The sequence below is a fragment of the Nicotiana tomentosiformis genome, chromosome 1, assembly GCF_000390325.3.
Source record: "Nicotiana tomentosiformis chromosome 1, ASM39032v3, whole genome shotgun sequence".
Classification (NCBI taxonomy): Eukaryota; Viridiplantae; Streptophyta; class Magnoliopsida; order Solanales; family Solanaceae; genus Nicotiana; species Nicotiana tomentosiformis.
In genome coordinates, this window is record NC_090812.1 from 27,879,313 (window position 1) to 27,896,284 (window position 16,972).

At 35.0% G+C, this 16,972-nt stretch overlaps 1 protein-coding gene across 5 annotated transcripts; it reads left to right on the plus strand.

Moving 5' to 3' along the window:
• Positions 1-921: 921 nt before the first annotated feature.
• Positions 922-5,792, plus strand: LOC104108645 (uncharacterized). 5 transcript variants are annotated; one of them, XR_689074.4, is made up of 7 exons: positions 922-1,111; positions 1,909-2,507; positions 3,257-3,920; positions 3,998-4,098; positions 4,188-4,277; positions 5,007-5,211; positions 5,295-5,370. XR_689074.4 is itself a non-coding variant. In XM_018775005.3 (7 exons), the coding sequence occupies exons 2-7, from the start codon at positions 1,947-1,949 to the stop codon at positions 5,437-5,439; spliced, it is 1,689 nt and encodes a 562-aa protein (XP_018630521.1). In that variant the 5' UTR covers positions 923-1,173; positions 1,906-1,946; the 3' UTR covers positions 5,440-5,792. The 5 variants fall into 5 exon arrangements, 4 of the variants coding, with proteins under 4 accessions (XP_018630521.1, XP_009616022.1, XP_009616021.1 ...); XM_018775005.3 differs by having other exon boundaries at positions 923-1,173; positions 1,906-2,507; positions 5,007-5,134; positions 5,295-5,792; XM_009617727.4 differs by having other exon boundaries at positions 923-1,111; positions 1,906-2,507; positions 5,007-5,134; positions 5,295-5,792.
• The last annotated feature ends 11,180 nt before the right edge of the window (positions 5,793-16,972 follow it).

Below are 16,972 nucleotides of genomic sequence, written 5' to 3' on the forward strand. Positions count from 1 at the left end.
GAGTTATAGAATGAGAAACGCACAATTATGATATGGCACAACTAGATATATATTCAAAGTATTCATACTCCTACGCTTTTTTCATAGTTATAAAAAAGTACTAAATTTCCTCTCTTTTTTTGTATGGTGGAGGAACACACTAAAAACATTAGTTTAAAGTGTAAAAACTATTTTTATACAAAAATTTAAAAATCAAATATTTCCCTAGCAAAGTGTAAAATCAAATATGTATAAAAATTTGATGAATGAAAAATGACATTGTAAAAGGAGAAGTTCCCGAGAAAGTCACAATCTAACTCATTTTCTTACAGTTTTTGAAGGATACTGCACTTAATCAACCAGCATATGATGCCATTTTTGTGTTGATATTCTTGGTTTGATTTATGAAGACCTATCCTAGCATCTACTTCAGTTATCCATTAATTTGTCAATTGCATTACTCAGTCCACTTACTAAGTGCATTTCGATAATTGTGCTTTAAAAATTGCTTTTGTTAATTCGATAAATAAACAAGAATTATTAGTTAATATAAAAAAAATTCTCTTACCATGTTTTATTAAGTAGCTTTAAAAGCTTTTCATATTGTACTGGAGGATCGTTTATTTCATTATGATGATTTTGTAAATTGGAGTGTTTTTGTAACATAAGTCTGCCGCTTATTGAATTTAAGATATAAAATTAGAATTTTGTGTTTGACGAAGAATTAAAATATAATAGTACTAAAATTATTTCTAAAGGAGGATAGGCTTAAAAAACTTTCAAATATTGGACCCGTGCCAACCCGGGCTACCCTCACCTAAGTATTTCTCATATATCTCAATCAGATAACTATTTTATTAGTGACATAAGTTAAAATAAAATTTTTAAGTTAAATTACGCGTGAATAACAGTAATTATTATTATTACTATTTTTTTTTTTTTTGCGAGGTTGTGTTTTCAGAGTGCCCGGGGAGCAAGAAGACGACTGGGAAGTCACCACGTGGTTCTCAACTTTACAGTAACACCATCCTTTAAAGCTAGCCCTCTCCGCACCTCTCTTTCTTCTCTTCACTTCCGAGCTTATTAGGCTTCTCGAGGGTTTTATCTCAAGGGCCTGTACATTACACCTAAGGTAAAGTTTCTGTTTTTGATGTTAATTTGCTGCATTTGTTTGAGTGAGTGAAACCCCAGACAGTAAAGTTTCAGTCTTTGCTTTATTTTACTTTGTTGTTTGATGGGTTTTCAAGGGACAATGAAAATTTAAGTCGGTTAAAGTGTTGTCGCGTTGGGAGTTCTTTTTAAATCTTTAGTACATTTTTGTGTTTGAGAATGTTGTATTCGTAGCTTCTTGAAACTGTGAAGTATCTTGTATAGATTTCTTCTGTTGTAACTACTTAAGTGATTACTTCTGAGTTCCCTTTTTAATTTAACTTAGTTAGCGCGATTCTTGTTTTTTAGTGGAAAAGAGTTATTTTTAGCCTTGTAAGTGTAATATACTTGATTTCTTAGTCTATCGAAGTGTTTCACTTTCTCAAACGCATTTTTGTTAATTTTAGCAACATCTTTCCACAGTCTGTACTGTCCTGTGGCCTACATTATTATCTATTGATCTTATAATTTGGTGTTACTTTGCGAGCATCTTCTTGATATCATTTTGGTATATTCAGATTCTTTTTTTAGACAGAGAGATTCAGATATTTGCTTTACGTCAATCTATAATCGGCGGTGATGTCTCCAATAGTTCATTCTATCATTGCTGCCATCTATTAGGTCTTTTTTTGGGAGGATTTTAATTGTTGTTAAGTGAAAGGGAATTTCTAAATATGAATGAATACAGTGATACTACTTGATATGCTTTTGGTTTAAGTCCTTGCTATCTCACAATGCATTGATCTTATTAAGTATTTATCTGTCTTTTGCATGTAGCAGCTACAGTAGCTTTTGGGTATACCTTCTCCGTTACTACTATGGATAATTTCAGAAGTTTTGGGTTGGGCAAAGCATTTAGGAAACAGAGGACTAATCTGTATCGCCGGCCTCAAAATGAGTCCCAGATGCTTCTGGATTGTCCTGACAATTCATCAATTTCATCAACGCCACAATCTGATAGGTTGAGCAGAGCATCCAGTCATGACATTGTTGATTATGGTAATATTTCAGGAACATCATATAGTAACCTCAGTGGCACTGAGACTGCCATGAATCAAGGTGTGGAAGATGGAAACTCTGCAGACTTCCGTTCTGGTGATACTGAACAAAAGGATGGTCAGATAGATATGAACAGATTTAGTGAAGGATACGTCACAACATCTCATATAGAAGATCCCCAAATAAGCGGAACTGTGATTTGCAATAACCATTCTGGACTGCATGGAATAGTATCAGATGGAGCTGGGAATGACAAGAAAGTCAAGAAAGTGAAACTCAAGGTTGGCGGTGTTACAAGAACAATACACACTTCTGTTGCTGGGTCCTCTTCAACAAAGTCTTCCTCCTCTTCAGATGCTCCCCAACCATGGCAACCAAAGGTCATTATTCATTCTCCTGTTATCATTGCACACATTTCATGCTATATGAAATTTTAGGAAACACATCATACTGACTGGGGATGCACCTTGGTCTAACACTAAAAGAAATGGTGTTGCTTACGATTGGTATTTACTAGATGTTGCATAGAAGATTGTAACCTAAATGGTCTTGGTCTAAGGTGCCAGATTAAGGTTCTGGTCCTAAAGGGCGTGGGTTCAAATTCCATGTGTTAAACATAACTTAATGCATATCAGGATCTTGATTATGACAATCTTACATAGAAGCCTTACAGAAAACGTACCTGATGCGGAAGATATTATCGTAAAGAAACAACGAAAGCCTTGTAGCAAAATCAATTTCTCGCCCCTTTCCCTAACTTACGTTACCATTTAGTTACAAACTTTCCCTATCTTGTCTTGAATGAGCTTGTCATGTTGAAAGTTCTCTATAGCTTCGTAGTTTGTCCTGTCAGCAATTCTTGAGCTTCTTTAAGTAGTTTTCTCTTTTTCATGGCTGCAAAATCCAAGTTTGTGGGACATCAGCTTGCAGTCTCTTTTCCTTGATAAAAGTTTAAACTTAAAGCCACCAGCTAAGTCCATAAGAATGTGACCATCATACCACCCCACCCCACCTCCACCCCCACACCCCACCCCAGGAACAAAAAGAAGACATTTTATTAGATTCCTTGGCGTACTGATGATTAGTGTCTGCAGAGGCCAATTTGAGGTCTGCTTTTTATGTTTTGTAGGAGAATACAGGTGGACATCATCCCTCTTATACTGGCAAGGCAATTGGCTTACGAGGTATCCCCTGGAAGGATTTTGCTAAAACTGGTTTTAGCATCAGGAATGTGGATTCCTTGCAGGATCAGTTACCTGGGCAGATTGTCCCTTTGAAACAATTTGGAAAATATAAAGCAGCTCATAAAAGCAAACCTGTGCTTTATAGACATTTATCAGATGATGAAGAAGATGATGATGAGATCCGTTACCTGGAGAAGCTCAAGTCTTCCAAGTACTCTGCTATTTATAGTGCTGGCTATGAGGATGTTGATGAACCTGGAAGTAAAAAGCAACGGAAGATATCAAAGGTGTTAAGTCAAACTAGTAATGGTTATGGTGCAGGTATTAGTGATTACAACTCGCTCAAAGCACGTAAAGGGATGAAGAAGTCCAAATCAGCTAGAGAATCTCAGGATACTGACTCTGAAGGAGTGATGCTTTCTGATACTGAGTTAGAACCCAAGAAGAAGCAACAAGGAAAGGAATTCATTGATTTCTCAGTGGATGGTGGGACAAAATTGGCTGTCACTACTCGCCAACGGGCAATTCAAACTGGAAAGGATATTTCTTCCAGCGCAGGCTTGAGTGCAATTGGATTCCCCCTTGGGCTTCCACCTCCACCACCTAAAAGTATGTTTTCCTGTTATCTGTGGTTTACATACTTCAGCTGAGGATCAGCTGATAAATTCATTTTGATCTGGTTGCAGAACAAAAGGAGAAGCTATCTGAAGTGGAACAGCAGTTGAAGAAAGCTGAGGCTGCACAAAGACGGAGGACGCAAGCTGAAAAGGCTGCTCGAGAGTCTGAGGTTTATACCTCTTCCTCTAGTTTATGTGCTTATGTCAATATAGCTTCCGTACAGCTATATAAGTGCTTTACATGTATTGATTTTTACAGGCTGAAGCAATAAGGAAAATCCTCGGTCAAGATTCTTGTAGGAAAAAGCGAGAAGATAAACTTAAGAAGCGACAAGAGGAGTTAGCACAGGTGAGATGCAGCACAATCGAGCATCTTGAATTTCAAAGTTTGTTGTAGCCCCTTCTACTTTACAGTTTTTGGCAATTTCCATACGATTTATTAAAAGGGCAGCCCGGTGCACAAAGCATTCCCGTTCACGCAGGGTCCGGGTAAGGGCCGCACCCCAAGGGATGTAATGCATACAGCCTACCCTAATGCAAGCATTAGTGGCTGCTTCAACGGCTCGAACCCGTGACCTATAGGTTATATGGAGACAACTTTACCGTTGCTCTAAGGCTCCCCTTTTTCCATAGGATTTATTACGGGTCAAAATTTAGCAATTATACATGTTCGCCGCTGGTTTCATTTTTTCTTCTTTCTTGTTTTTTTTCCTTTCCTCTCCTCTCCCTCTTGACCATCTATGGGAATGGTTCCTTTTAGTTCATTCCTTTCTCTGGTCGCCGTCCATAGTAATGGCAAGAAGTATCTTCTTCTTCCCTTCTGCCACTCCCGCTCCTTACTGCTTTAAAATACTCTTCCATTGTCTTTTAAAGTGTCTATGACATCCTTAAATGAGCACATCTGGATCATGTGCGGTCATTTCCACGCACTTCTAGAATGTAGGGAGGAAGCTGTTACTATTTAAAGAGAGTAATTTCTTGATAAGGAGTCAAAAGCTACAATGTTGATTTTTCTTCTGCACTCTACTCTTTATTATATTTCACAAATTATCTTTTGCACATATGTTTATTCATTCAGGAGAGGAATGCAACTGCTATTGCACTGTCATCAAGTACTATCAGATGGGTCATGGGTCCTTCTGGTAATGTTGTGACATTTCCTAATGAGATGGGACTCCCAAGCATATTTGAGCCTAAGGCTTGCAGGTGATATATTCTTTAGAACGAAATGCTTATTCTGGAATTTTGGATGCTTAGAGTTGGTAGCTCGAGGACCTTTTCCGGTATTCAAATTTTTTCCTCTCTTGTTTAACTACTGATCACTAATTTATGTTACCTTTTATATGGGTTTTATCTGGTTTTTCAGCTATCCTCCACCTCGCGAGAAATGTGCTGGTCCATCTTGTATGAATACGTATAAATACAGAGACTCGAAATCAAAACTTCCTCTATGCAGTCTCCACTGCTACAAGGCAATACGTGAGAAGATTCAACCTTTGAATGCTTGTTGATTGAGCAGAGATCTTACAGGCCTTATACTGATAGGCACTTGGCCTATTTTTTTTGTAGAGAATCGTGTGGTGGATGTTTTGCATACCATCTTATGATTCTTATCTCATACTTCTGCTGGCATAATCTATCACTTCAGCTGGAGTTGTTCATAGTAGCGTACAGTATGGAACATTACCAGCAAAGCTGGTTCCGATAGATTATATGACTTTAGTCGATCCAGTTATCATAATTGGCATTGAAAACAGGGACTTATGGTCCAAACATTTTGAGTCGAATGGTAGTCTAAATGCAGTCAAATATTTTGAAGTCGAATGTTAATCTAAATACTGTCATGCTGTGAATACACTTTGAAGCTGCTATCCTTACCTTCAAAGGTTAAGGGAGGTCCTGTGTGAGTAACAAGGGTCTGTGCATCTGTTCTCCCGAATCCTGTCCCTTACTCCAGAATGTGCTATCATAGACATGAAATTTTATACAACAATTTTTTGTGTTCGGTACGATAATTTTGTTGAGTAATTTATAAAATTTACTGAACTAACTTCAATATTAACTTTAAGCTTTAATTTGACAATGTAAAAATGTCTCTTTACTACATTTTGTGTATGAGCCAAAACTAGAGGAAATCGTAAATATATCGCACTAGAATTGATTTCTCATATTATCCATGGATTTGGAAATTCGGCCTAATCTATTATTGTGGGGTCGAATCATATATGTGCAAAACCAGATAAAAATATATAGAGTCATAAATATTTTTCAATTTAGAATATAAATTGAGTATTTTAATTGTGAATCCACCAATATTCCCAAAACTATATTTGGTTTGCATGTGGAATGCTTTTTAGCTTATCCTATCAGAAAACAGTTGATTGTATTAACAATATTACGAGCGTGAATACAATCAAGCCTTTAAGGACTTGGTCTTATAATCATGTACTACTACACTTATTAGTCAATCATTAGCATAAGTGTTGAATCATGGTTGAACGATAGAGTATGAGTTTTGTGGTATATAACTATATATGGAAGGAATGGGGGTTGGTGAGGACATCCAAATTTCAAGTATACTTTTCTTTCAATTCCTGTTCTTGATATTTAATAGAGGGGGCAATGGGGCAGTTGAGGCATGTTCATGTAACATCACTTCACTGCCACCCTTCTTAGGTTATCCTCCTCTATCTAACTTGTACTACATAAATTTATTTTGGCCTAACCACTTTGAACTATAAGTTTTTATTTTATATCCAATGTTCTGAGGGAATAATACTAATAGTTGAAGTATCCTTATCAACCTGTAAATTGCAGTAGTATATACTCTCTCGTGCAGTAGAATTTATTAAGATTGCAATATCTAACTTTACCAATTTTATTCAAACATTAAATTTAATGTAGGTTTCGACTGAAAATGGGAGTATTATGTGCTATTATATATGAATTACACGTTGGTATAAATGCCGAAAAATCTTTTCTACAGCAGTTTAGATGTCCAAGTTAGATGGGGACATGAAGGCCGAGCAATTCAAACGTCCCCGCTCCATCTATCTTTCTTGAATATTTTTAGTGAAATTCTTGATTATGCAACTGAGGTTTTGTAGACCGGACTAGTTGCAACCAATTCAAACAACCCCTGTTGAGACTCAAAATCATTTTACCCAAAAAAACAAATGAAAGAAAATTAATCTTAATGTCTCTTTCTTTTTTACTTTGGGTTATTTTAGGCCAACTCTAGCGTATTGAACTATCGCACTCATACTGTTCATTGAAAAAATAAAATGTAAGAAGTCTCTATCATGACATAACGACTTAGCGTATCGTTATTGTTGATGTTTGTTTTTGTGTCTAATAATGTAATTTGGTTGCTTGCTTTTGGAGGTTATTGGCAAAACAAATATAATCCAATCTATTGTGCCATAACTTGGCATGCACGCTGATGTTTACTTGAAATCGGAATAATTTAAATTTTTATTTCGCATTGCAATTTTTATTTTATTTAATAGATTGTTCATCTATCTTGTTTTATGATCTTTTTTGTTTTGTTTGCTTTTCTCCATATTTTATCTATATGTCTAAATCTTTTATTAGGTGGCGAAAGCAACAATTAATGCTGAATAAGACGAGCTGGTTTATATTGTTATGTTTAACATTATTTTTCAAGTTTAGGTTTGTGATCTAATTAGGCAAAGGGGAAAAAAAAAAAAAAAGGACAAAGAAAAAGAAAAAGATAATGCGGTCAACAAAGTCTAATTTGTTATAAAATAAAGATGGTAAAGTAAAGAAGTATAGAGAGAAACTGATATATTATTCAATTTCAAACAGATATACATAATGAATTGAAAACTCATCTATTTATAGAAGAAAGGAAGCAGCTGCGACGCTTTTCAGGAAGCAGTTGCAAGGCTTTTCAGAAAGCAACTGTAAGGCTTTTCTTGAGCTACTTGTACGCTGTCTGCATGAGCTGCTTGCAACCTGCCTGTTTAATAAGAAGCTGCCGCAAATCATTTCATTTGAGTTGCTTGCAACCTGCCTGCATCAGATGCTTGTAAATAAACTTCTTCACGAAGATTATCTATAGCGGAGTAATAAATGGACATCCCTTAGATGTTCATTAAAAGATATTGTGTCTCGTTAAAACTTTACTAGGAAAAATCCTAGTGAAGAAAAAAGAGTACACATATTTAGTAATACACATTTCTAGCTGCCTCATTAAATACCTTATAAGAAAAATCTCATAGGAAAAACCTTAGTAAGGAAAAAAGAGTACAACGCATATTTCACTCCCCCTGATGAAAACCTTGTTTCAAATATTTGAGTCTCTGCATTCCAATCTTGTATGCCATCTTCTCAAAAGTTGAAGTTGGCAAAGATTTAGTGAACAAATCTGATGAATTGTCACTTGAACTGATTTGTTGTATATCGATGTCACCATTATTCTGAAGATAAATATGTGTAGAATAATTTTGGTGAAATGTGCTTCGTTCTATCTTCTTTTATAAATCTTCCCTTTAATTGGGTTGTGTATGCAGTATTGTCTTCGTATAAAATTGTGAATCTTTTATCACATTCCAAACTATATTTTTCTTGAATATAATGAATCACTGATCTCAACCTGTAACGATTCGGCCGGTTGTTTTGAATATTATAACCCTGCTCCCCCATTTACTGCTCAATTTATGTCTTACAATTGATTTATGACTTATCGGATTAGTTGGTTCGGATCCGGAAAGAACTCGGAGTGAAATGAGATACCTAGTCTCATAATTAAAAATTTAAGTTAGAAAAGTGAATCGTATATGGACCTATGTGTAAACGATCTCGAATTTGAATTTTGACGATTCCAATAGCTCTGTATGGTGATTTTGGTCTTAGGAGCTTATCCGGAATATTATTTGGAGATCCGTAGAGGAATTAGGCTTGAAATGCCGAAAGTTTAATTTTTTAGAAGTTTTACCGGGTGTTGACTTTTTTATATCGGGGTCGGAATCCGATTCTGAAAATTGAAATACCTCTGTTATGTCATTTATGAATTATGTGCTAAATTTGAGGTCAATTGGACGTGATTTGATAGGTTCCGGAGTCGTTTGTAGAAATTAAAAATTTCAAAGTTTATTAGGCTTGAATTGGGGTGTAATTCATGATTTTAGCGTTGTTTGAGGTGATTTGAGGGTTCGACTAAGTCCGTATGATATTTTAGGACTTGTTGGTATATTTGGTCGAGGTTCCGAGGGGCTTGGGTGAGTTTTGGATGATTAACGGATCAAAAATTTGGACTTGAATAGCTGTTGGAATTTTCTGATATCTGATAATGTTTTCCTTCTACGCGATCGCGTGAATGCGTTTGCGATTGCGTTGGCTTATTTGGTCAGTGAGGGTTTTTGTTCTACGTGATCATGTGGGGATATCTGCGATCGCGTAGGGTTAATGTGAGGCCGTGGCAATTTGTGCTTCGCGATCGCGTGAAGCGGGATGCGATCGCGTAGCTCTAGAATTTTGTGACTCGCGAACGCGTAGAGTAAGTGGAGCGGAGTAGAAGTCACGCGTTTTGTGCTTCGCGATCGCGTGGACTAGTCCGCGATCGCGTATGTCCGTGATGTTATGCAACGTGATCGCGTGGGAAAGTCCGCGATCGCATAGAGTAAAATCTTGGCGATGGAAAATTGTTCTTCGCGATCGCGTAGAGCAAATGTTTGGGCAGAGAGTTTAAGTTTTGAAAGTTTTTGACGATTTGGAGCTCTGATTTGAGGCGATTTTGGGTGATTTTCAGATGAAACAATGTGGTAAGTGTTCTTAACTCAATATTGGTTAAATTACCCGAGTCCATGATTTTTTTTATTATTTAATTGGTGAATTGAATTGGGAAAATTTGAAAACCCTCTTAGTTTAAATTGAAGATTTGAGGGTCGAGTTGGGGTCGGATTTTGGTAAAATTGGTATGATCAGACTCGTGGTTGAATGGGCTTCCAGATTTTGTAACTTTTGTCGAGTTCTGAGATTTTTAAGCTAATTTTCGGATTTTGTAACTTGGTCCGTCCCGGGAAACTGTAAAGTTGAATAATTTGTTGTTAGCTATATGCTCTCTATGTGTTGATAAAATTTGACTGTAAATCATGCTAGAAATCATGCTTAGGCTATGTGATAGTACTGTTGGGACCCACAGAGGTCGAGTATTTATTGAATTGCGTGCTAAGTGCTATATGTACTTAGTCTCTATTTTTACTTGCACATTTTATCTCAGTCTCTGTTATTATTATTGATACATCATATCATTGTTATTTGGGCTGATTTCATAATTATTGAGAGCCTAAGAGACTGGAGAGATTTATGACTGAGTGAGGTCGAGGGCCTGATTGTGAGATATTGATACTATAGCACGTGAGTTGTCCGTGCAGTACGTGAGTTGGCCGTGCAGATCCTTATTTTATACTACAGCATGTGAGTTGGCCGTGCGGATTCTTATATTATACTATAGCATATGAGTTGGCCGTGAAGCACGTGAGTTGGCCGTGCAAATCTAGATATTTATATTATGGCACGTGAGTTGGCTGTGTGGATCCAGATATTTATATTATGGTACGTGAGTTGTCCGTGCAGCACATGAGTTGTCCGTGCAGATTATAGCGCTTAGGCTGTAGGAGCCCCTCCGGAGTCTGTACACCCCCAGTGAGCGCGGGTACCCATTGAGAGTGAGTGGTGAGGGCTGGGAGCCCAGGGAGTGATGAGGGCTGGGAGCCTAGTGAGTAATTGTTGTCCTGAGAGGTTGTACTTGATTTCCATTTGTTGTTGCACTTAGTTTCTATCTGTCATTGTTGTGAAATCTCTGAAAGATTGTTAATATACGGATTTTATGAACAAGAACTGTATAAAAATTGATTTGACATTAAACTGTCAGATTTGATAGCATGTCTATTCTTTGCTGGGATTACTGGAAATGAACCATAACTGTGTAGCTCGTTTCTATCTTCAGTTCCTTATTTATTATTGTTACTTGCTGAGTTGGTTGTACTCATACTACACACTGCACTTCGTGTGCAGATCCAGGTATTCCCATACATAGCGGGTGTTGATCCTTTTACGCGGTTGATTTTTAGGAGATTTTGAGGTTGCTGTCGTGTTCCGTAGACCTTGTCTCTCCTTCTCTATCTCTTTGTTCACTGTATTTAGTCTCAGACTATTATAGACTATATTTTTCAGACTTGTATTAATATTAGATGCTCATGTACTCAGTGACACCGGGTTTTGGGGAGTATTTGTATTTTATTTAAATATTATGTTTTCAACCTTAAAGAGAAGTTTGGGTTTTATTGAGATTATCGGCTTGCCTAGTATCGAGATAGGTGCCATCACGACAGGTTGAGATTTTGGGTCGTGACACAACCATACGCATTCCCTACTTGCTTCGTGAATAGCTATTATCTCGGCATGATTTGAAGAAGTAGCAAGAATAGATTGCTTTGTGGAGCGACTTGATATGACAGTACCTCCACATATAAATACGTACCCGGTTTGAGATCGAGCTTTATGGGAATCAGATAAATAACCTGCATCTGCATAATCAACAAGATCTGCACTACCTTTGTTAGCATAAAACAAACTCATATCAAGAGTTCCCTTTAAATATCGCAAAATATGCTTAATCTCATTCCAATGTCTCCGTATATGAGAAGAGCTATATCTTGCTAGTAAATTAACAGAAAATGATATATCAGGTCTTGTAACATTAGCAAGATACATAAGTACACCAATTGCACTGAGATAGGGCGTTTCAGGACCAAAGATTCTTCCTCATCTTCTTCTGGAGGAACGGGTCCTTATTCACTTCAAGTGATCGAACAACAATTGGTATACTCAATGGGTCCGCTTTGTCCATATAAAAACGTTTCAAGACCCTTTTTGTATAGGCAGATTGATGTATAAAGATCTCGTCTGCTAAATGTTCAATTTGCAGACCAAGATAAAGTTTTATCTTTCCAAGATCTTTCATCTCATATTCTTTCTTAAGATATTCAATTGCCTTTTAGAGCCCATCTGGAGTTCCAACAAGATTTATGCCATTAACATAAACAACAAGTATAACAAATTTTGATACCATTTTCTTTATAAAAATATATGGACAAATAACATCATTTATGTAACCTTCTTTCAGCAAATATGCACTAAGGCAATTATATCACATGCGCCCATATTGATTTAAACCATACAAAGATCTTTGTAATCTGATTTAGTACATTTCACGATACTTTGAACTATATGCTTCAGACATTTTAAATCCTTCAGGGATCTTCGTATAGACTTAATCAAATGAGTCATATAGGTTATGACTTGCATTTAGATGGCATGACATCTTCAGGTGTCTAGACTACAGGTCCGATCCTCACAATCTTTTACAATATTGTGAACTATATTATATCAAATATATCGTTGACGATCATTTTGTATCGGTTCCTAAGCGACATAACTTGTTAAGACCTTATCACTTTATTTATTTTCAGGTACCTGAACTTCTTCTGGAGTTTCATGAAATGTTATGTCGTGGGCTCTTCTAGAGCTCATTTCTTCCTCATTATGATCATTTTTATCATTTGCTCCTATCATTTTTCAAGGATTGTTACTTTTGGAATCGATCGGTTTACTACGCTTCATGCGTGCAATAAACTTTATCCTTCATGAACTTTAATTTTAATAGGAGCATTTGCAGCTGAAATATGATATTTAATTTTGGATCAGCAAATGCTTCTGGCATTTGACTTGAATTATCTTCGAAGTCATGGGGATCATATTAACGATAATTCAATTCATATAACATATTTTTCAGCTGTTTATCCCATCCCCCAAATGTTAGAAAAACTAACACATATACCTAATCTTATTTGGGAAACCTATCTTTGTGCATTGTGATAGAGAAATTAATCATACACCACACATCAAAAGTTATTAGATAGTAAAAATAATTGATTTTTGATCCTAAACCAATTGTGAGGGGATGACTTATTATATTTTGTTGGTCTGACGCATACAAGTGCTGCTATATGTAATTAAAAAATCTTAGACCGACACATGGAGCTTTGTTCTTATAAGCACTGGTTTGGCCATTAATAGGAGATATTTAATGCTAAACTAGCTTGGATATAAACCACCATCATCAAGATGAACTATCTTGATTTCATAATCTGAAAATTATGCTCTTAATTGAGAAAAGCAATTTCAAATGCCAAACTGCAGGTTGACAATAAACACGCATGTAACCATCTCATATATGCATCTATAAGTGGTTCACATAATATGTGAATGGACCCATATTCACCTTTTATATATTACAGAATTCAGGGATTTTAATCCCAACTTTAGCTGGTATAATCAATTTATTATAAGAACAAGCAACATAAGAGAATTCTTGAAGAATCTTCTAGTTCTTCAATACATGCTTATCAGAATTCTCAATTAGCTCATCATATTTAAACCGGATGAAAAATAAAAACTTCTAGTTTATTATGGCATGTGCTATTTTTTAGTAAACTCCTGGTTTACTATGGCATAAACTTTTATATCAGTAAACTTCTGATTTACCGTGGCTACTGTTGTATCAGTAAATTTCTGATTTACTGTACCTATTTTTGCCTCAGTAAAACTTTTTTTTGGTTTACTGTGACTGCTACGTGATGTAGTACAAATTGAAGAATAAGGCGGGTAACTTCTCATATATATATTTACCCCAAATGATTGTGAAAACATGAAGATTTTCAATCTTTCAATAATGTGTAGTCTCAATATGATTGTCATTTGTATTAGTAAACTTCGTGTTTATCATAACATATGTTTTGACCAAAATAATGATAAATAAGCTCTTCGGGAGCCATTAATTTATTGTCCACAATCAAATATTATTTAGATACTACTTATGTCATGTGTCTTCTAGACAAACATTTAGCTCTTCGGGAGCTTTTAATAAATTTTGTACTACCAAATATTGCTCAGACACTTCTGGTGTCATGAGAGAAAATCTTAGTCAAATGAACAATATAAAGCCAATTCTAAATTTATAAATGACGAAAATTAAGAATTTTAATATTTCTACCATTAACTTTATGACAAATATCTCTTTCAAGGAGAAATACCGTTAACATTTGAATATTTTGTATCAATGCGGCAACCACATAGTCATTGCATCCTTTAAGGAAAGATACACGAGTTGTTATTTCTTGCGGGGAACTCAATAACTAACCATAATGTATTAATGTGGTTGTAGTAGAAAGCATTCTTGTAGAATATTTTTGCCTTAGAATGACACTTAATAAAATTATCCAAGATGTTTTACGTATAATAGGTACGTGCGACAATGATCTTTATGCCACAAAAATAATATTTATATCCTCTGTTATTCTAGCTTTTCAGGAGGTGAGCTGTGATATTTCTTTATTCACTCCAGAAAATAAAAATGTGCTTAACTTTGATTAGCTCATTATTTTGTTTAAGCACAGAAAGACATAATTTCATAATATTTTCCTGCTTCAAGAGAAAAATTCAATTGTTTTACTGCTTCGGGAGCAAATTTAAAATACGAAATATTGAGTATATATTCTCTCGATCATATTACCTCTTCTGGAGGTGAATCGTAATTTTCTTACATTAAGAGCGTGTTCATATTTACAAGCTTTATTAATATTGTCACATTCACTTAAGGGAATGGATTAATATTATCAAAAGTTCTCTTCTTTCAGGAGATGGAACATAATTATCTGAACATGCAATAACCACATTAAATTGTGATGGCGTTTGATCTCTTTTAATATATTTGCTACTTCAGGAGCAAATCGAGGTATGTATGTAATATAGAGAAATTTTCTCTAACTGATATTCATTGTAACCATAGCAAGTCTAAATTATCACTTCTGGTGGTCATAGACATATACCACTTTTGGTGGTTAACAAAATTTAGTTACAGTAAGATATACGAAACACAATCACTTCTGATGGTTGTATATTTCTTGCAAACTCTGCTGGAGTTAAAGTGAATCTAACAACGTTATCCACTTTGTAATCATTTATTAAGATAATTAGGATGAAAATAAAAATAAAAATAGGTACTGTATACGTAGCACATAACCAAGCAATTGATGATAAGGATATTAAACCAAATATAAGCAAAAGACTCAAATTACTTTATACAAAGTTGGCCACTCCAGACGTAAGTGATATCTATATCATTACCGTTAAGAAAAAAAAACCTCACCACCTCAAGGATATATTCTGTTTTATGGTGTTCGGAATGAACAAGATCTAAGCACGGACATAAGAGCGTCGCCTTACATCGGAGATGAATATTGAAATAGAAATTAAATTCGAAATAATTGCTCAAAATGTCAGAGTCTCGTACTGATAACGTGTTATAAAATAAAGACAAGTATAAAGAGAAACTGATATATTATTCAATTTCAAACTGATATACATAATGAACTGAAAATTCCTCTATTTATAGAAGAAAGGAAGCAGCTGCGAGGCTTTTCAGGAAGCAACTGCAAGGCTTTTCAGGAAGCAACTGCAAGGCTTTTCTTGAGCTGTTTGTAAGCTGTCTGCATGAGCTGCTTGCAATCTGGCTGTTTAATAAGAAGTTGCTGCAAATTATTTCATTTGAGTTGCTTGCAGCTTGCCTGCATCAGCTGCTTGTAGATAAACTTTAATAGAGTATCAAACAGATAAGCTTTTATAACGGAGTAATAAATTGACATGCACAATATAATTATTTTCATGACATAATTATAAATGTCCTTGTAATATATAAGCTCTCAATTTCAAGATTGAGGTGAAGGTTTATATTTTACTCAATCAGTTGGTCCAATGTATATGACTTTTCGCCCACCTGCTCAGTGTAACATATCACTACTTCTTCATTGTACCAACAAGTATTTATTTACTTAATCTGGATAAGAAATACTCCATTATTAAGTAATCTTTATACGGTACACATTCTCCATTTCTTGAATGATTGGCTAGGTAGCCATTAAACCAAGGGTACAGTGTCAAAGTTACATTAAAGGGCATAGATTACAGTTGGTGCAATTAATATAGTCAGTATAATCATTTAAAGATATTTAGTTTGACGTTAAAATAATATAACTAAAGTTATATTCTCCCGTTGAGTAGGAATTTGTCCTTTTCGATACGATATTCTTCCAAAAGTGAGAGAGTAAATTAAAGAGTTTTTCATGTAAAAAAAAAGTATTAAATAAAAAATGATGAAGAGTTTTTATATTGGTATTTTCCAACTTACTTTTCTGGTCAAAAGTAAAGTCATAAATTGGTAAGAAATGCTATTAAACATAATCTTTTTATAATTGACAAATGACTCAATGTATTGAATAACTTTTTAGTGAGGAATTATTTAGCAGTTGAAATGCAAATATAGGCTTTTAAAATGCGACCATATAGTAGAGAACATGATAATGCTAAATTTTGACACTTTTTTCTTTCCCATAATCGTGACAGAACTTTAAGCTCGATATAAAACATAAAGTACATTGTCAATGTTGGTGTTTAAGTAGCCATCTTAGGATACAAAAGCTTTTACTAAAGTAACACTACTTCACCTTAATTGTTTTTTGCCAATAAGAAACAATTGATTAGATATTTCATATTTCAACCAAATATCTTTTTCCACTCAAATCTCTGAAAAGTTAAAAAGTGCTTGCTGATATTTCAATTCAAAAATTTGTAGACCAAGAAAAGAGAAATCATATGCATCAGAACACCTTTTCTTCAAACTTCTCCCCCACAAAAGATAGACTCATAGTCTGTTTGGGGAGAGGCCAAAAATATTTTTTTTCTCAAAGGTAATTTTTTTTTCTAACTTAGAGGTGTTTCTTCAAGTTTTTTTTGGGGGGAAAACGTGCTTTTGGAAAGAAGCAGAAACAATTTATGAGAAACAGAAAAAAATAGCTTCTTCTCAAAAGTAGAAGCAAAAGCAGTTTTGACTTTTCTTCTTACCAAAAATACCCTTAATAACATATAATATATATCAAAATAACCGTTAAACATAATACT

Excerpts from the sequence above, each read along its gene's own strand:
- LOC104108645 (XM_018775005.3), top strand. The coding sequence starts at position 1,947 with ATGGATAATTTCAGAAGTTTTGGGTTGGGCAAAGCATTTAGGAAACAG. Across the intron at positions 4,099-4,187 it reads AGGCTGCTCGAGAGTCTGAG|GCTGAAGCAATAAGGAAAAT; the intron begins GTTTATACCTCT and ends TGATTTTTACAG. Across the intron at positions 5,135-5,294 it reads TTTGAGCCTAAGGCTTGCAG|CTATCCTCCACCTCGCGAGA; the intron begins GTGATATATTCT and ends CTGGTTTTTCAG.